The sequence below is a fragment of the Dromaius novaehollandiae genome, chromosome 18 (genome assembly GCF_036370855.1).
Source record: "Dromaius novaehollandiae isolate bDroNov1 chromosome 18, bDroNov1.hap1, whole genome shotgun sequence".
Taxonomy (NCBI): domain Eukaryota; kingdom Metazoa; phylum Chordata; class Aves; order Casuariiformes; family Dromaiidae; genus Dromaius; species Dromaius novaehollandiae.
Window position 1 is genome coordinate 16,249,736 of NC_088115.1, and position 19,005 is coordinate 16,268,740.

Genomic DNA, 19,005 nt, shown 5'->3' on the forward strand with positions numbered 1-19,005 from the left:
GTTACCGCTGCTGTGTCCTGCCGCGCGGGTACCAGGCACGGCGCAGATGAGTGGAAACAGCTCCTGCTCTTGGCTGGAGCCGGCGCCCGTATCTTGGGCTGCCCAGGCTGGCGCTGCCGCTTGAGCGCGTTTCCTGCTGGAAGGGTCCCCGCTCGCCTCGGTGCAAAGGGGAACGCGGCCTGTGTGCGCCTTCACCGCCATCCCCACCGCTGCCTCCCCGGCCCGAAAGGAGACTCGTTTCAGCGACGCCGTCGCTGCAGTGAAACCCGGTTTGCAAATCTCCCGGTTTGCCTCTCCCGAGCACCGTGCACGGTGCAGCTGCGGCAGCGCCGCGCGGGACGCCCTGAACGGAGCTCGGGCACCGGCAGGAGGGAGGAGAAGAGCGGGGGCCCCCGCGGCCACCGGCGCCTGCGGCTGGGCTGGGGACTGCGAGCGCTGCCGGCGGCTCCCCTTATCTCCCGTCTCCTCCCTGGGGTCCTGCTGGCTTTGATAAAACCTCTCAGCCTTCCAGGGCCTGGTTTGTAGATCTAATCACGGTGTTTTATTGTGTAGTAAAAGCTCAGTGGCTTGTAGAGGGAGATGCACCCCGGGGACCAGTAATGCGCTTGCAGTCTGCCGTATTTGCACCCCCCTCCCGGGACCGGACTGGTTTCTGGGGGCGCGGGGGAGGTTTTGGGGAAACGGGCCGTGCTGCGGGACGGAGACGCTCGCTTGCTGGGTCCCGTCCGCCCCGGGGTGCCGGGTGCCCCGGGCCAGCGCTGTCTCCCTGCACGCGCGGGTTTGCTTTCCAAACGGGCGATGCCGGTGACCGTGTTTGGTTTTGTTTCAGGGATGCTGCGGGTTTGCCGTTTACTGTGTCCCGAGTTAACGGCACGCGTTGGGGCTTTCGGTCGTGGCAAGAGGACAGCGCAGGGATGGAAGCTGCAGCCAAACCAATTCGCTTTAGAAATGAGGTGCTGGGGGGAAGTGCGCAGCGTTACCACCTCTGGTGCCGCCCCGGGCTGGGCTGGGATGTGGAGGGAGCGGCTTCGCCATCGCTGCAGCCCCGGCGGGAAGCGTTTTGAGCACGATGCTGTGGCTTGGGCAGGAGTCGTGGCCTCACGCCGAGACTCCCGGGTGAAGTTCTCTGCTCTATACGATGCAGGAGATCAGAAGCGATGACTGTAATGTTTTTTCCTGGCTTTCAAAATCCAGCCCCAGCGACGCAGAGCTGCTTTGCAGAGCCCCGTGCAGGAGGGGCCGAAGCCACAGGGCTCCGAGCGCTGGGGCCGGGCAGCCCCCACCTTGCAAAGCGCCTCGCTCGGAGCATCTCCCGCTCCGGGCCGCGTCCCCGAGAGCTGCCCAGCTCTCTGGCTGCAGCTTTCCCAGGGGCCCGGTGCTTGCTTCGGCAGCGCGTGGGCATCGTCCTGGCCGCCAGCTGCCCTCTCCAGCAGAGGCCCTGCGTTTCCGCCAGCTCCGGCTCCCGGCCGCGGTCCCGCGTTGCTCCTGCCTCGGGAATCCCCCCTCGCCGCTCCCGGGGGCTTCGCCGGCACTCGCTCCGCCGGGTCTCCTTCCCGCTGCCGCCCTGCCCGGCACAGCGCCCGCGGCTCCCGGCCCGGCCCGTGGAGCGGTTTTCACGGTGATTAACAGCGGCTGTGTCAGATGTGGGGGGAGAGGAGATGTGTGTGATTAAAAAACCCCGTCCTCTTGGAAACCTGAACGTCTGAATCCCCGTTTAACCCTGCGCTCCGTTTCGGTTTCTGGTAACATAAAAATAATCGAAGAAGGAGAAGAGGAGCTGCAGAGGCAGCTTAATTCGAGAGCGAACAGCCAGTGGGTTTCTGTGCTGGGCGGATTGGAAAATTGGGCTGTGACAGATTGACTTTAGAGGTGACTCCGATGGAGGGGGCCGGGGGGGGCTCTGGAGCGTAAAGTTGTGTTGAGCTGTGCTGTCGCTGCGCGTGCTAATCAGGAGCGGAGCCTAACGAGCGGGTGTAATTAGGTGCAGGGGGAATTCCAGCAAGCTGGGGTGGGCTGGGGAGCTCCCGCACCCGTTGGGTCCCTCTGCTTCGTGAGTTTTCCGTGACATGTTCCCCGAGGGGCATCCGGGGCCGGGCGCTGCGGCGATGCTCCCTCGCCCCTTCCCGGCGGCGCGGCGGGACGGGGCAGCGCCCGAGGAGGGGCCGAGCGGGGGTCCTGCAGATCCCGTCCCGGGCGCTCCGGCTCCCTTCCGCTTCCCTTCTGTTTTTCGGCCGATTCGCAAGCAGGAGGGTTATTTGCCAGCCACACCACTGCGGGCATTTTTTTTCCCTCTTCTCCTTGCTTTTTAATGAGCCAACCTTGGAGGACCTTGAGAGACGCTCCTGCAGCTCTGCTGTGACTTATCTCCCGGCCTCTGCCCCCTATTCCGCCGAGGGGATAAATCTCGCCCGCGGCGCGGAGCCGGAGCGCCAAGCCCGGCCGCGGCGCGGTGCAGCCTCCATAACTCACGGGCGCGGGGGGGCCGCCGGGCCCAGGGTGCCGGGGGGATGTTTTCCATTCAGCCCCGTGATTGATGGTCTTCCCAGGGTGGAGTGAGGGAAAAAGTCCCATTACAACAGGGGACAAGCTGTTAAATTATCCTCCGTTCAACCCGGGTCGTGGAGAAGCAAAGCAGCGATGCGGGGCTGCGGTTCGCCTCCCGGGAGCCTGCGGAGGGAGAGCGGTGCGTCCGAAGGGGCGTTTTTCCTCGGAAGGAGCATCGCCGCCGCGGGCGCTCTGCCCAGACGGGGCTCGTGCTCGTCCCGGGGCAGGATCCGCCCCAGCATCGCGCTCTCGGCCGCGGGCTCTGCTCGGGGCGCGGGGCCGGGGGGCTGCTCGCCAGGCAGTGGGCAGAGCCCCGAGCCGTCTCCTCGCCGTGGACCGACTGCGCTGTTAAAACCCAGAGCGGGCCAAGCGGTGCGCGACTCCGAGCCCTGCCGCCTGGAAGCCGCGAGCGTCCCCGCTTGCTCCCCCGGTGCTCGCGACGGTGCCCGCGCGGAGCGAGACTGGGGACTCTGCCTCTCTCTTGCAGGTTGAGGAGCGGCTGCTGCGAGGCCCCGACGGCTCCTGGCTCCGGCGCCAAGGGTCAGCGACGGGCGTGAGCCTCCGCGACGGGCAGCGCCCCGCGGCACCGGAGCCCCCTCGCCGCCGCCCAGGTAGGTGCCCCCCGCTCCGCAGCGCGGGAGGGAGGGAGGGAGCGTGGGGACCGTGTTTGGGCAGAAATTCAAGCTTTTGCTTTGCAAGGGCCGTGCCTGGCGTAGTGGCCGCGCTCCGCACTGCTCCCTGGGGTGCTTTGCACCGGCAGCGGCTGCAGCCCGAGCAGCCACCTGCGCTCGCAGCAGCACCAAGATGCCTCTGCCCGGGGCCAGGCAGGGCGGCCCCGGGGAGCACCCGGTGCCCGTGGGCAATGCCCGGCCCCACTCATCCCGCAGCCGTCTCCTCCGTCCCGCGGCCGTCTCCTCCATCCCACGGCCACCTCCTCCGTCCCGCGGCCACCTCCTCGCGCGGCTCTGCGGGCGGCGGCTGCTCGCTGCGTGCGCGTTTCTCTGTTCTGCTGCCGGTCCCGAGTGCATGCTCTGAAACCATAAAATACGGACGGAGATTTTGAGAATCCTCATCCCTCCGCTGGGGGCAGAGGTCGTCCGGAGAGAAGGATTAAAGAGAAGCCTTGCCTCTGTGAAGAGGCAGTGCAGATGTATTTCCCCAGCTGCATTAATCAGCTTGAAGGCAGCAAAGGAAGCCGAGCTCTGCGTATCACCTTGAAGCTTTTTTTGTCTTTTAGAAAACTTTGGGTGGATGTTATTGCTCATGAAAGCGAGGGTCTGATCATGCCGGGTAGGAGCAGGCGTCGTGTGGGCTGGCACTATTATGCAAGCTTCCCACGCCGCGCTCTGCCGGTGCACGTCGTTCCAGAGCAGCAGCCCGCACCCGGGGCTGCCGGCGCCGCGGGCCGCTCAGCCTCGCCGCCCTCGCCGCCGGCCCGGCCCCCTGCAAAGCCCCGCGGGGCCGGCTGCAGCCCCCCGTGCCGGGGGGGCCGTCCAGGGCTGCCCCCGGCGGCGCCGGGCCCCCAGCTGCCCCCTGGTCCGGAGCGGGACCCGAAGGCGCTTCTCCTGCGGTCCTGTGCGCTGACAGCTTTCGGCTGGGGGGTCGTGCTGCTCTGTGGCTGGGGGGTTGGAAGCAGCTCCAAGCCAAACTGAAACGGCTAATTTTATTCCTGAGTAGTTCAGAGATCAAGTTTGTCTGGTCCGGCAAGCCGGGGCGATGCGCAGGTGTTGCCGCTCTCGTGGTTATGGCAGTGCCCGTGGTTAGCCAGAGAGGCTGTGGAGTCTCCGTCCTTGGAGATGCTCAGAAGCCACGTGGACGCGATCCTGGGCAACGTGCTCCGGGTGACCCTGCCTGAGCAGGGGGCTGGACTAGGTGGTCTCCAGGGGTCCCTGCCGACCCCGACCGTTCTGTGATGAGCAGCTTCCCTCCCCTTCCCGTCCCTGGACGTCCCTGCCGCGTCTCCAGCCCTTGCCCACGGGGAGCTGCAGCCCCCGGGAAGGCGCTTCGTGAGTGCTTGGGTTGTCCGAGGGCGCTCACAGATGCATCCGCACGGCAAGAACTGGTCTCTTTTGGATGTAGGAGGCAAACCAGCAGAAACAAGGCCTGGCTTAGCTCAGTCTCTGCTTGTAGCTGAACAAAATCAAGCTCAGGGGGGAACGTGCCGCTGGTCTGGCTTAGCAGCCTGGCAGTAAAGCCCATCCGCGCCTGTGCTCTGCCGGGAGTTTGCAGGAGGATCCCGGCTCAGGGAAGTGCGAGTTTCCTGGCGTGTGGATACGGCCTTCGCTGCCGTGTGGGAGAAGCCAGTGCCCGAGGCCGCCCGGGACCCTGCTCTGGGCTCCTCGGAGAGACGTGGGGCTCGCGCGTACGCAGGCCACCGAGCCTCCTCCCCGCCCAGGCTTCCTCCTCGCTGCTTTTCGCTCTGCCTTTAGACCTTCCCTCACCCAGGGCCGTCTGTCTTGCTGTTGCCTCGCAAGAAGGCGTTGGGTTGCAAGCCGTGAACTTCAAACAGAGGTGCCAGTGCTTTGCACAGAGCTTGGTTTAATGGTGGGGGGAGAAGCCTGGATCAAGGAGTGAGCGCACGGTTGCTTAGCCCTGCGAATGCGCTCCCTGTCATCCTCAAACCCGACGGAGCCCTCCCCGGGAGGAAAGCGCTCCTTAAAGGAAGGCTTGAAGATGAGCAGTGGAGGAACATCTGAAAGGGGAGCCCCCGAGGCGCTTTTGTTCCGGCGAGTGGGAGTGCGAGATCCGCTTAGACATGAAAGGCTGCGTGCCTCCGTCCCCAAGTCCCCGGCGAGGAGGAGGCCGGCGGCGCGCGGCTGCGGAGGGAGGTCAGCGCGGGAGCAGCTGGCACCGGGACTCCCCTCTCCCTCCCTCCCCTCCGAGCAGGCAAATTGGGTCATACTTGAAAGTCAGTTTCTTGGCTGTGGATTTAATTTGGCTTTTCCAGGCTAGTTATCATATCATAAATTCCAGGAGATTTATAGAAAACATGCCCAGGGAGGCTTAGCCGGTGTGTAACAAGATTTGTGCCTATTTCCTGCTGTAGAGCAGCTCCAGCAAGCGCGGCGCGCTCCGGGTCCGGCGCACCAGCAGCCGGAGCGGCCGCCTCTTCCCGGGGCCGGCAGCCGTCGGGAGCGCCCGGAGCTCACTGTTGCCGGCGACGGGAGCATCCCGGTCCTGCCGGAGCCGCCGCTGCAGGGCTGGGGGCTGCTCCGTGGGAGCGGCTCAGCCGAGCGCGGGAAGAGCCCGACGCCGGGGCGGATGCTGCAAGCGCCGTCGTTGTGCTGACTTTGTGACGCCGGCACGAAGGCTCCCCCCACCCCGAAGCACTTTACTGCAACAAATGTCCTCTCCCCCGGCTCCCCAGCAGCAACAAGCTGCTGCCCATAAATCATCCGGGAAGGACTGCATTCCCCGTGCCCGTTCATCACTTGTCTTCTTGTGTCTGCTTGACATGAAAGATGTTAAACGGGAGCCCGTGGTGGCACAGCAGCAGCGATGCCCGCGTCCGCCGCGGTCGGGACCGGCGCTTCCCGGGATGCCGGGAGTCCCGGGACTTCCCGGGCTTCCCGCGAGCCGGCGGGGAGCGGTGGGGAGGCCGTGCTGCGGGCGAGGGTTGCCCGTCTGCAGCGGTGCTTCGTGCGTGAGAGGCTGCGGCTCGGGATGGCCCAAAGCTGGCTGTTTCGTGGCCTCAGCCGGGGAGCCCGTGCCGGCCCCGCCGAGAGCCTGGGGACGTCCCGCGCGGCGCGGGTCCCGGCTGCGCTGCACGAGGCTGCGCGGCGGCGATGGGGAAGGTGCCGACTGCACCGTGCTTCTGCGAGGCGGGCTGTGCCCACTGCGTCGGGAAAGGCCAGCGGGACCAGGGATTTCTCTCTGCTCGCAGCCCGAGGGCGGGAGAGGAGCCGCTCGGCGCGGAGGGCACTGCCAGCCGTGCTCCCCGCGCCTCTCTCGCTGCTAACGCCGCCCAATTAGTGTCTTATTAGTCACTGCGCGTGTTAAAGCATTAAGAACAATTAAGGGTGAGAAGAGTTTCCAGATGTAGCGGCAAGCGCTGGAGCCGGGAGCTGGCAGCTCCGCTGGCTGATCCCATATGGAAGTGGTCTCGCAGCACCCCGGAGCCTTGCTGGGAGCGCGGGGGGCCGCGAGCAGCCGGGACGTGCGCGGGGGCACGACACCTGGGGGGGGCACGGCGCCTGGGGGGGGCAGCTGCCCCGGCAGAGACAGCTTCCTCGCTGCGGCGCTTGGGAGCAGAGAAGCAGCGTCTGCAAGCAGATCGCCGGCTCCTGCGGATGCGTTTTATCCCGGCCCCCTCGGGCAGCGTTTGCCTGCCTGGAGCATCCGTGTTTATAGCGGTGGCCTCCCGGAATAATTCCGCTCCCGCTCTCGGGGCGCGGCAGGCGGTGCTTGGACAGATGGTGTTTTTGAGTGACCTTGCAGCTCCGAGTGGTTCCCCCGGCTGCTGAGTAATGGTCGGAGCCGCGGGAGCGAGCAGCGGTGTTGCAACCTGCTCGCGCCAGCGGGAGCTTGTCGGGAAGCCAGCGCCGGGGCGGGCCGTGGGGCGAGCAGGGGACGGAGCCGGGGACCAGCCACCGCGATGCAACGGCTGGGAGGGAGCTAAACGTGTGCAGCCGTCACCCACCTCTCCCCGCGCCCCTGAGTCGTGTGAAGAGCGAGATGGTGCGTGTGTGATGAGGTGGTCCCGGCAACTCCGAAATCCTGTGCCCCCTTTGCTTGAGCGGTGAGATTCCCTCTTCCTCGCTGCCCTCCTCCCTGCGGGAGAGCCTCGGGGTCGGCCTGGGCTTTCTCCAGAAGCCGAAGGAAGGGGCTTCTGGAGGAGGTGTGACCTGGTCGAGGTGTCGCTGGGGCAAAAGACCTGCTGGCGTTGGAGGGTTTTGGAGGGAGGGGGTTTTGTGTTCGTCGGGGAGGTTGGTGGTCCCCGGATAAGATCTAGAACTTCAAGTCTAAGAGAAAAGACTTAAATGCGGGTAAAACACAGCACTTTTTGCATGTCAGCGAAGAGTCATTCCTGGATAAGCCTAAGTATGCAAACGAGGTGTCCTAAATTAAAAAAGGCAGAGGGAGCTTTGGAGCACGCCGGGGAGCGCGGCTGGCGTTCGGCGGCAGCCCCCGCGGCGAGGGGGTGGCGGTGCCCCGGGCGGTGCCGGGGGCCGAGCCGCGCTGCCGGCACCGGGTGTCGGAGCCTCCCGCGGGGCCGCTGGGCCGGGAGCTCTGTCTCGGGGATCCCCTCACGCCGCCGCTTCTGGTTTTCCTGCTTTTCAGCTTCGTTGCTGAGTTTGCAGTCCGAGCCTTGTGCCTTTGCTGCCTGGCACAGAAATTGCCCTTTCGGTGGCCGGTGCTCGAGGTTCGCTCTGAGCCCAGGTGCTCCAGATAAAGCCCAGGTGACGCAGTGGTTCCGATGCTCTTTTGGAGCGTGCAACCCCCCGCAGTTTTGGGAGACTCGGGAGCCGGGGAGTGTGTCCCACTAAGCTGTAAGAGGCTGTTTTGAAGCTGGGAATATTAAGTACCAGCATAAGAGGAGCTATAAGGAGGAGATAGAGGTATTATTCTGTGCCTGCTAAAAGAGGGAGGCAAGGAGGAGGTTGCCCACGGCTTTATGGCAGGATGGGCTTCTCCAAACCTTTCTGTATAATTCCTGTAACGTCATCAGATAAACCATGCTGGAGCTATTTTTGTTCTCGTCTGTTCATGCGCTCTCTGGGGATGGAGAGCGTCTCGTGTTCCTGCAAAGTGGACCAGGAGGAGCAGCCAGGGCCAAGGTAACTCGGATGAATTCAAGGCGTTCGTCGTGGTGTCGTGTATAGCGAAAAGCGAGCGGCCGGTGCAGCTGGCCCCTGTTTCCAGGAGACTTGTGTGCAGTTGGCAGCTCCTGTTATGCAAAATTTTAGACCTGGAATAATAAGAAGTAGTGCAGGTCGAGACTGAAGAGGCTTAGCAGAAGGTGTGCAGGGATCTAGCAGATCTTCAGAAGCAGCTGCTCAGCACTGGGTGGCCTAAAACTGCTTAGAGTCGTTGCTCGCTCGCAAGTAATGAGGTGCTGCGCGACGTGCGGAGCCCGCAGCGCGAGGCTCCCTTGCCCGAGGGTCCTGCACTCCGGCACGAGGCGAACGGGACGTCGCTGTCAGCGGCCGGCCGGCGTCCAGCCAGCGCAGCGCTCGCGGCAGCGGCCCTGGGCACTGCAAAGCTGCTTTGGAAAAAATGTGACTGCTGGCAAAGGAGGTGGGGAAGGTGCACTGCTGCCTCTGAGCGTGTCTCAGGCACGCGGGGCAAGTGGTCAGAGAGAGCAGAATTGTGAAAACGCTACTGCTGCGTGTCTGGGGTGCCTGGGGTGAGCTGGGAGAAGCGCTCAGGAAGAGAAGGGTGCAAACACTGCAGCAGAGGGGTGGGAACTGCCTTCCTCGCGGGTGCCCTGTAGCTGCGCAATGCTCCCGGGAGAGCAAGGCAGCTGCCTCGGACACAGGGACGGCTGCAGTCGCCCCGGGGCCGGACCCGCGTCCGGCGCGGGCCGCAGGGAGCCCGGAGCTCTCCTGCGCGAGCGAGGGGGAGGAAGGGCCCCGTTGCGCCCGGCCCCTCGCGCTGCGCGCGGCGGGAAGGCCGGAGAGGAGCCGGGCGCTCGGCTGTGGTGCACCGCGAGCAGCCGCCTGTGCCAGGCAGGCTGCAGCATCTGAGCAGCTCCAGTTACTTAACATGCAGCAAGTGTTGTACTCGGAGAAATTTAGACGTAATTTTTTTGTGCTTGCATGTAAATGTGGGTAGGTGCTGTCCTGATTGATGGCAATTAGCATTTTCTAACGGTAACAGATGTTCAGATTGCCAGGAGGCTGGTACCTAACGCCCACACTGCCATCTGTTCCACTGGGCACTGCCTGGGGAAGCGATACCAGCGCTGCAGACCTGCGAGTCCTTGGTGGGGTGTATTTAACAGTATTGTGCAAGATTTTTTTTTCTGGGGGAAAATAATAATAATAAAGACGTTTTCAGGTTTATAAATAGTTCATTCTGTTTATTATGGGATGGAGACTTTCCATCTGATTAGCAGCTCGGATTTCTGCACCGAGTTAACGAAGCAATCGGAGCAGAACGTGGAGCACGGGCGCCTGGCCCAGGCTTTTCAAGGGCAGGCGCGGGAGGGGGCTTCGGTGCGGCGGCGCTGGCGTGCGGAGGGTGGGAGGCGTCCGTGGGTGGGTGCGTCGCGCTCCGCCCCGCGCTTCCAGCAGTTTGGCACCATCTGGGAAGTTTCCTCAGCCTCCGGTCGCTGCGGGGAGCGGGGAGGAAGGATGGAGCCCATCTCCGTGCGGGGAGGGAGCCGGTGCCCCCGTGCCCAGCTCGCCGCCGTCGCTGCCCCGGCCCGGGGCGTCCGTGCGTCCCCCCGGGGTGTCTGTGCGTCCCCCCGGGGCCGGCCGGCGCGGCGCCCACCCACCGTCGCGCGGAGGACGCCTGGCTCGCGCCGCGGCACAGCTCCTGCTGCTGGCTTGTGCTCCGCGTTGGGTTTTGTTCAAAAATATCTCGCAGCCGCAAGAGAGGCAGGGAACATGACAGAAGGCCCAGAAGACCTTGCTTTGAGGAAAGCATTAGCACTTCTATTTTAAGCTGGGCACAGCAGATGACTGTTGCATGAGAGCAAGGAACGAGCTGGTCAGTTGTGGGCTATTGCTTGTCATCTCGGGTGATGGAGGTGGTCGAAACGCCAGAGCAACGTTTTAGAACAGTTTAAAGCCATGTTTAGGAGCAGGACAGGGCCCCGGAGGCTGGTCCTTGCTTTCGGAGCAGTCCCGTCCACGTCCCTTTCCGCAACGGACCACGCGCCTGCATCGCGGAGGGACCGTCCCGGCGCAGCGCCCGCTCCAGCGCCTCGCTCCGTGCTTAGAAACCTGCTTCTGATTTCCTGCCTAAATTTACTTGCAGCCATTTATACCCATTTATATTTGTGCCAACATTGTCCTTTAGCTTAAATAGCTCCTCTCCCTCCCCAGTGCCTACTCCCGGTGTATTTATAGAGAACAGGCTTTCATTCAGGCTTCCTTCGGCGAGGCTGAGCAGGACGAGCTTTTTGTCTGCTTTTCCAGGAGCAGCTCCTTGCTCCCGATGCTCCCGGCAGCCCCTCGCTGCTCCTGCTCCGCCCGGACCCGTCGCTCGTGAGCCGGGGCAGCCCTGGCTGTCCGGCGGTGCCGGTCCGGCCTCGGCCGAGCGTCGCGCAGCCGCGCGAACGCTGCCGCTCTCTCCTGGAAATGTCTTTCCCGAGCAACCTAGAAACACACTTGCTTTTTTCACAGATGCAGGAGATGGTGACTCATAGTCAGCTTGTAACTGAGTAATATACCTAGATGTTTCTCTGTGTGTTTTTCCAGGTTATAGCAGAAATTCTTGCGTAGTCCTTATGTACAGCGTTTTGAACTTTGTGCTGTTCAATCGCTCGAGTCCTCGAGGTCTGCCAGCACTGCCAGGCCGATACCTCTGTCCTCCTTGCGCTGAGAATGCCGCCAGCTTTCCTCGCCAGCCGGGCTCGCTAGGTCTTGCACCGCCGGGCTCAGAGGCCGAGCCGCTCGCGTTCCCCTTGTCCGAAGGAAGATATCAGCTTGTTCTGGCATGATCTGCCTTTGGTAAGGCGATGTTAAATCTTACCTGTTTTTCATTTATTTCCATTTTTATTTGGCTTCTGTTCTGCGTGTCGTTGAGGTCCGAAAGGGCTGCGTGGTCTTTCCCTGTCCCTTGCTCCTTCCCCCTCCGTGCCGCGCTTGCCGCTTGCCAGGGACGTGGCCGCTGCAGCTTGACGTAGCTAATGAAATGCCGCTGTTGGGCCGTGAGTTCGGCCAGTGCTGTTACGTTTCTGGGACAGATCTCCTCGGTCCTCTGATTTAAACTCTTTTGGACCTTTTGAGTTTTGCTCCTGCTTTGGAGGCATCGTTTTAATTTCTGCACCTGTATTCGGTGAGCCGGGCTGAGGCTGCAGCCTGCTCCTCACCATCCCCGCTGAAATCGGTCTGCAGGCAACACCTCGGTTAGTTTTATCTCCCCTCGTCCATGCCGCGTAGCAGCCTCACTTTTTCTGTATTACTTTTTATTTGCATAATAATGAACCTTTTACTATTTTGCCACAGCGTCTCAGGCAGCCTGCTCGTGGCAGTCCTTGCTCTGCCCCGTGCTTTCTAACGTACCAGGCTTTCTGTGCCGGTCTCTCCTTTTCCTCCCCGGTTCCTTGCAGGCTCCCTTCGTACGGCTCAGATCTAGTTGGCTTGGTTATTTATCTGCTTAGTGCTGGGTCTGTTCTGTGTGAGCTTTTTTCCTCTTGCTTAAGGACTTTATTTACTCTTCTTACATTAAATAAAACTCTACTCTGCTTACAGCTGGAGACTGTGGCCTCTTAGATCCTCTTGTCTTTACTCTTGAAGCTAGCCCTAACGTACAGATATATTTTTGTTTACCGTGTGTTGTTTAAACAGAATCAGCATGTGGCGTTTGAGCCAAGGTTGTTTTCTGCACCCATTTCTCCTGCACCGTGTTTGTGCCAGGCCCTTGCCGTGCCATAAGGACTGTGTTTGGAAACCCCACAACGTGCCTGGAAATGTCAGGCTGCAAGAAATGTTGTGTAGATGATGCCCTTTATTGTGAGTAAGTTGCAAACTATTATGAAGGCATGAAAGGATTCCTGATGGGAGTCGTGCTACCCATCAGGGGAGAAACTGAGAGACAAATGGGTGCAAAATGCTGAAAGGCGCAAGATGTGGCTTGCAAAATGTTACCGTGTCATTTGTGATTCCTTCAAAACGACAGAGGAGCCGAGGCAGCAAAACCGGCTGCAGAGAAGGGGCTGCGTGAGCCGCCCCTTTCCCCGTCCGGGAGCGGTTTTCTCGCACGGGCTCGGAGGCATCCCGTGAGCACAGGCACGGTGCTGGGTGCGAGGTGCCGGGAGCAGGACCGCAGCAGAGGTCCCCAGGTCAACGTAGGAGTTTGTGTTGTTCCCTAGCGGACGGGTCGGCTCGCAAAGCTGGGACTGCCGGGAGAGCCGTGCCTGCGCGGCCGGCAGCGGGGACCGGCTCCGGCGCCGGGCGCTGCGCAGCCAGGCCCTGCTTTCCGAGCCTAAAAAAGGCTCTGGAAGAGATCCCAGATTGCCGCGGCTGCCGCAGCCTTGTTTTATTGTTCCAGCTCTTCCTAACGCTGCTGCTGGCAGCTGTAACGAAACGTTTAACCCTTTGCCTTGAGGAAAGCAAGAGTCCAAACTTTTTCCCCTCGAATTTTGGGGGCGGCAGGGCGGTCCCCGAGCGGTGGAGGTGCCGGTGCCGGGTCCCGCGGGAGGGCCTGCGGCATGGGGGGAGCCACGGTCCCGGCGATGCCCACGCGTTGCCTGCAGAGCCCGACCGCCGCCGTCGCCCACCCGCGCCCGGGGCCACCGCGATGCCCCGCTGCCGGCCACGGGCTCCGGCCGGGCGCTACCTCCGCTGGCCCGCGGTCCTTTCCGTGACACGTGATTAGCTCTTCTCTGGGCATCGTTAACATTGCTCTAAAAAGACCCTGGCGCTTTGCCAGCTGCTTTGTAAGCTGCTTCGTGGGAGAGGAAATAATCTTGTCTCCGTGGCAAACCGGGCCGGGGAATGGAAGTTGTCTGGTGCCGCTCGGCGCTGGGCGAGGGAGCCCTTCCCGCACACCGGAGCGAGCGCTCCCGCGGCGCCGCGCGGGGCGTTTCCCAGCGCGCAGCCATCACCCAGCAATGCGTCCCGGCTGCTGGCAGCAGAGGGGTGGTGATTAAATGACAAAAGGTGAATTATATAGAAAGTGCTTTCCTCCTCTCCGGAGAGCTCCCACGCTTTCTCCGAGGTTTGATTCTGAAGCATTTCTGGGGTTTTGTCTCCCCCCCGCTCCTGATTTTCCTTTTAAAAACATGAGTCAATTGTAGCGTGCACAAAAGGGAGATGCCGGAGCCGTGGCGGGATGCTGCGTTGAAGAGCGTCCTGCGTGGCACAGCACGGCGCGGGATCTTCCCGTCACCGCCGCGGGCTCCCGGCAGCGTTTGCAGCGCGCTGGGTCTCCTCGTGCGTTGCAGGACAGTGCTCCCTGCCCCGGGGAGCAGCCTCAGCGTTTGGGGCTGTTCTCCTGCAAAGAGCGGACGCTGGGCTTGGACGAGCACCCGCCACCAACCTCCAGGCTTAGCGCTTCTCTGCGATGCTTGCGTGGGTTTGGCGCTCGGTTGAGCCGCCTCAGGAAGGCTTTGCTGGGTCGCGGGTAGCAAATCAGCCTGGCATCTTCCAGCTCCATTTCTTGGGACTTCCCAAGGATGCGTCCAGGCGGGAGGAGCTGCTGGAACAAAAGCTGAGCTCCTCAGCCCTGCTGAGCCCTGCGGAGCCTGGCCCCGCTCGACGGCGTGTGCCGGGGAGGGCGCTGGGGGTCTCGGGGGGATGGTGCTTGTGGGGGCATCGGTCTGGGCTGGGACTTGGCCGTGCTCACGGTTCCTGCTCGGGCAGCAAGAGGGACCTTGGAACAGGCCGGGAGCCTGGGAGAGATCCGGTGTCCTGCTGCCAGGCCTCCCACGGCGTCTCCCTCCGGGTGCCCTTCGCGGGCCCAGGCCGCAGGCTTGCGTGAGCGGCGGGTTGCAGCGCGCCAGGCTGCAGAGCCGCTTCCCGGAGCAGCGCGCTGGGCGGGAGACGCGGGCTGGGGACGGGCAGAGGGCCGCGAGCACAGGGAGCTGCTTTGCTTTGCTCTTCTCTTCTCTCTCCCACCTTTCTGCGGGTCGGGGGAACAAGTCTGTTTTGCTGCCTTTGTCGTCCTTCCCCTCGCTTGCTTTTCAAACGCATGAAGGAAAACTTAGCCGTGTGTTCGCATAGGTGTCACCAGCCAAACAGCTTGTGCTGCTCTAATAAAATGGCTCCATAGCAGAGGGTTTGATCTATTTTTAAAGCAAGCTCAGTGCTGTCTCTTACCGCCCTCCCACCAGCAGGCTAAACTAAGCCTGGAGGCTCTCGGGAGCGCGGCAGCAGCGCGGCAGCAGCGCGCGAGCCCGGAGCCCTCGCCGCTGGCGGGTGGCCGTGCCGGGGCAGCCGGGCCGGCTCCTGCCCCGCTGCCTGGCTGGGGACGCTCCCGCGCGTGGCGGGGGCAGCGGTCGGCAAAGGGCACCTCCCGCTTTTCTGCCGGAGAGAGAAGCTCTCCCCGTGATTTCCGTTCCTTGGAGCAGTAAATGTGCTGTATAAATTAACATAAGGAAACTGAACTCCCTTTGGAAGTTTGGTATTTTCTCCTCGTTTGATGCCCTGTTATTAAAACTCAATTTTCTACGAATAACGTCCTTTAAATAGCATCCTGTCTCCCAGCAATGACTCACAGCAGAGCGGCAGCTCGGCGCGGGAGGAGGCGGGCGGTGGGGCAGGTCTGGCGCTCGCAGCCGTGGGAATCCCCGCGCGAGCCCCGGGGCTGCTCCGCGGCAGGGAAGCTGCCCCCGTCCTGGCCCTGCCGCGGGGGCGGCCGGCGCGGTCCGGACCCTGCACAGGGCGCTGGCCCCGGGGCGTTGCGTCCTGCGGGGTCTGGGGCTCGATGCGGGGCTCCGCCGCGGGGGACATCCCTGGCTGGAGGGGTGAGAGGGCTGGGAGCAGGGCGCTCCCCGGACGTGGGGTGATAGCTGCAATTAGCCTAACGAGCCGTAGATTAGCAGGCAGCCTGACCTCGCTGGCCGGTGGTGGGGCGAATCTGCCAGCCAGACGCAGGGGCACGCTAATTTGTGGCTTTTACCCTTGCACCGCGTCTGCGTCTCCGCTCGGCCTGGCCCCAATTACCGGCCGGGCTTGTTAGCGGGCTCGTGCCGACCTCCGCGGCGGCCTCGGCAGGCGGATGTGGCTCCCATCCTGCCGGCGCGCGCGGCGCTGGGGCGCAGGCGGGGGTCGGGGTGCAGCAAAGGGGCAACCGAGGGACCCACCGGTCTCGTGCTGCGGATGGAGTGGGTGAACCTGGGGGGGGTCTGTGGCCGTGGCCGACCCGTGACGCGGTTTGTTGCTGCCTCCCGGCTCCGTGCGCCCGGTCTGAGACCCGCCGGCGGGCTCGGGCTGCCGCCGGGCTGCAGGAGTCGAGGAGGCAGTCGGCGAGGACTGAAGTTAATTGGCAAAGCTGTGGGTGGAAGGAGTAAGTGACAGGGAGCTGCAGGGCATGGCTGAGCTCCGCAGCGCAGCGTGGGAGTCGGGGAGCGGGAGGTCAGCCGTGCTGCCAAGTGGGACAGAGCTGCCTGGCAGAGCGGCGCGCGGGAGCCCAGGGCTGCAGGAGCAGGCGGCAGCGGCGAGAGGTGACAGAAATAGGCCTGGGAACCGTGTCGCAAGGGGGGAAGCACAGGGCAAGCGGTTACCGGGGCGGAGGGCTGCTGCGGCCGGCAGCGATGCGGGATGCGCGGGACTGGCTCCGCAGGGCTCCTGTCCGGAGCTGCGTGTTTCACGAGCGCTGCAGCCTCTCTGCATGCTGTTATTTTCCTCCGTGGAGGAAGAGGAGGGCTCGAGCGTATCTCGCAGCGCGGGCGCTGTTGGGCTGGGACAGTCCTCGCTGGTTCTGAGCCGCCTGCAACAATAAGTTTTCCCCTGCCCGCCCCTCTGGGAAGCCACTAGCTCTGGTTCAAAGTTTTCTCATCATGATTATTATTCTTTCTGGTCTGGCATCTGTTAAAGTGACAGCAGCCTGGGAAAGTGAAGCTATTGGAACAAATTTCTCATAAAAAGTAGCTAAGTTGATGAAACCATTACGGTGCTTGCATCCTGCACTCCATCATAGTGACACGGCGGGGAGAGGAGCGCCCGCCGCGGCGCGCGGAGGTTTCCTGCGGGAGAGGCGCACCAGGGCCCTCCCGGCTCCCGATCCCCGCGTGTGCCCGGTCTCTCCCTGCCGGTCTCGGGAGCCCGAGTTCCGCCTCACGCACGGACCCGCCTGCTTCTCCTCGCTGGTGCGACTGCCGCGTTTGAGGATGGGCCCCGCTGGCTGGCGTTGGGTCTTTGTGAGCGAGCGGGGCGCCTTCCCTGGCGGCGTGACAGCAGGGGACAAGTGTCTGACAAATGCCACTGCCGCGCGGCTATCGCTGCGGGTGCCGCAGCCGCTGCAGCCCGTGCTCCCGTCTCCGCTCTGATCCCAGCCTCAGGATCCCCGGGGCCGCGAGCGGAGGGAGGAGGGAAGGCTTGCAGCTGGCTGAAGGATGCTCCGCGGCCGTGCAATGCGCAGACACGCTGGGACGCGCTGGGCTGTGTGGTGCCGCGTCCAGCTGCCTCCCGCGAAGGAGGCGCTGAGCTGCGGGGAGAAGAGGAGGGCACCGACCCGCTGATGCCCCGGGGCCTGTTTCCCACCGAGGTTTTGTAGCCGGGCTATGCTCTCCCCGTGGAAATCCAGGCGAGGTTCCCTGGGACGTGCTACCAGGGTGTCGTTACCACCAAGTTTGAGTGGAACAGTTGCTTTGGGAACCTCGTTTTGGACAGGGCTGAGGGGTACGTGTTTCCCAGGGAGCGATGCCACTCTCATCCAGTGTGCGCAGTGCAAGACGAAGTTGCCCTGGAGCCTAATCACGTGCAACAGAGCCAGCCCGTGCAGGAGGAAGGGTTTGCACTGCTGGATTTCTGCTGGGAGGAGGAGTGTGAGCAAGAGCAGAGCCCTCGTTCCCCGATGGGCACCGGGCGCTGCTGCTGGTCCGGGTGTCCGGGAGAGCATTCCTGCTGGCCCCAAGCGCGGTGGAGTTGCCGGATCTCGGTGTTTGCTCCTCCTGGTGCCGCTGAGGAACGTGCTCGCTGGCTGGGGGGGCTGGAAGAGAAGATCCCGGGTGGGAGCAGCCCCTGCATCCGGGGGTCCTGGAGGAGCAGCCTCTGGGTGCCGAAGCCCTGGCCCCTGGGGCAATGCTGCTGCTGCGGGGAGCAGGCTGGGGATGGGGGTAAGACTGGGCAAACAGGGGAGAGAAAACCAGGCTAAGTGTTGGGTTTTCAGTGTTACCTGCTTTTATTAAAAATCAATGATGCACTTGAGCGCTTCCACTTTGTCTCCCTGACAGCAAGGCCTCTGCATCAGCCGGGAAGCGGGATCAGGCGCCGCATGCTGTTCCTGTTATCAGCCTCTCCTCTCTGCTGCTCACCCACTCTCATAAACCAACCAGCTCATCTCCAGCCCCATCAGAACCGAGATTTACAGCTGGCCCTTGCCGATTGCTTGTCTCACCCTTCTCCTGGTTTTATTCCTATGATCTATCATGCCCAGCTCCTGCCGCACAGCCGCGGGGACACTTCATCAGGCAAATGTTCTGCTGTGTGGTCCCCAGTTTCTGTAGATGGAAGTGTGAGCAATGATATTAAAGTAGTAGAGGGGCAAACATCCCAAAGTCGAGCTCTGCTACCTCCCCTTGGGGGTCTGCACACCCCCGGGCTCAGCTCCTGCCTCGTCCCCCAGCGTGAAACGGCACGGAGAGCACTCCGGGCACCGGCCAGCCCACCCGAGCCTCTGCCGCGTGTCCTGCTGTCCTTCAGGAAGCTCTGGGAAGTGCTGCTTTGCCCTGCCACGGGGCAGCCCGTCTGCCTCCCCGGCCAGTGCCGGCCTGTCCCGCCCCGGGGAGCCGGGGCAGAGCTGGGGCTTGGCCCTGGGCCCAGGGAGGTGACCCGGGCTGGTTCGCTGCCTCTCCGACCTCGTGGGTGGTTTTGCAGCCGGAGCAGATTCCTGTGCTGATGGTGTGCGGTGCACACAGGTTTTGGACCGTTAAGCAAGTAGGTTTTTCCCAGCTGCGTTCAGACCTTGCTGCTGCAGCGGTCCTTACGCGCCGGCTGCCGGGAGGGAGATGCCTGTCGTCCGTGGGGCTGGTCTTCCTGGGAACGTCGGTGGTTTTGAGTCTTGGGGCGGCCTGGACATCCCCAGTCTGGGGGTCCCCGGGGCACACGGCCCCCGTTTTGAGCAGAGGGTTTCCTCCTGACCCCTTCCAGGGCCAGCTCCCCTGTGTGCATTGCTCACCTGCAATAAATGACTCCAGTTCTCTGCCGCGTTGCTTCCTGCCACAGGGCCTTTCTTTCCCGTGCCCTCCTTTGGTCCCCAGGCTTGGCCGTCTTGTCCCCAAGGGAAAACTCCTGCTGCAGGCGGGAGCTCGGCGTGTTGCGTGGTGGAGGCATCGTCTGAGCGGTGCTGGCAGCGCTGCCCTCGTCCGCAGAAGGGTTCCTTCCCCCGCCGTCGCCCAGGCCTGTCCGTCCCCTTTTGCTGATTGCTCCTTCTTTCGTTCATCTCGGAGGCACAGGGAGCCAAGAGACCGAGCTCGCAGCGCGGGGGAAACGGGCAAACGCTGCTCGCCTGCTGCCTGGACTCAGCGCGTGGCTTTGGAGAGCCGCCTTCTCCACCGCCCCGGGAGCCGTGGGCCTGCCTGGACGTCCGGCACGCGCGTGATTAAGGGTGACACTGACTGGCAGCTGCTGCTCACGGGAGCCCGCGGCTTCCCTGTCCCTCAGCCGTCCTTGCTACCACGCATTATTT

The 19,005-nt window shown here is 63.2% G+C and overlaps 1 protein-coding gene across 6 annotated transcripts in view; it reads left to right on the top strand.

Annotated features, from left to right (window-relative positions):
• The window catches only part of RBFOX3 (RNA binding fox-1 homolog 3), a 179,945-nt gene that overhangs the window by 88,268 nt on the left and 72,672 nt on the right, over positions 1 to 19,005 (top strand). For all 6 annotated transcript variants that reach the window (XM_064522872.1, XM_064522870.1, XM_064522869.1 and 3 more), the window contains one exon: positions 3,032 to 3,155. In XM_064522872.1, coding sequence (XP_064378942.1) covers positions 3,032 to 3,155 — 124 coding nt within the window. The remainder of the gene's footprint in view (positions 1 to 3,031; positions 3,156 to 19,005) is intronic.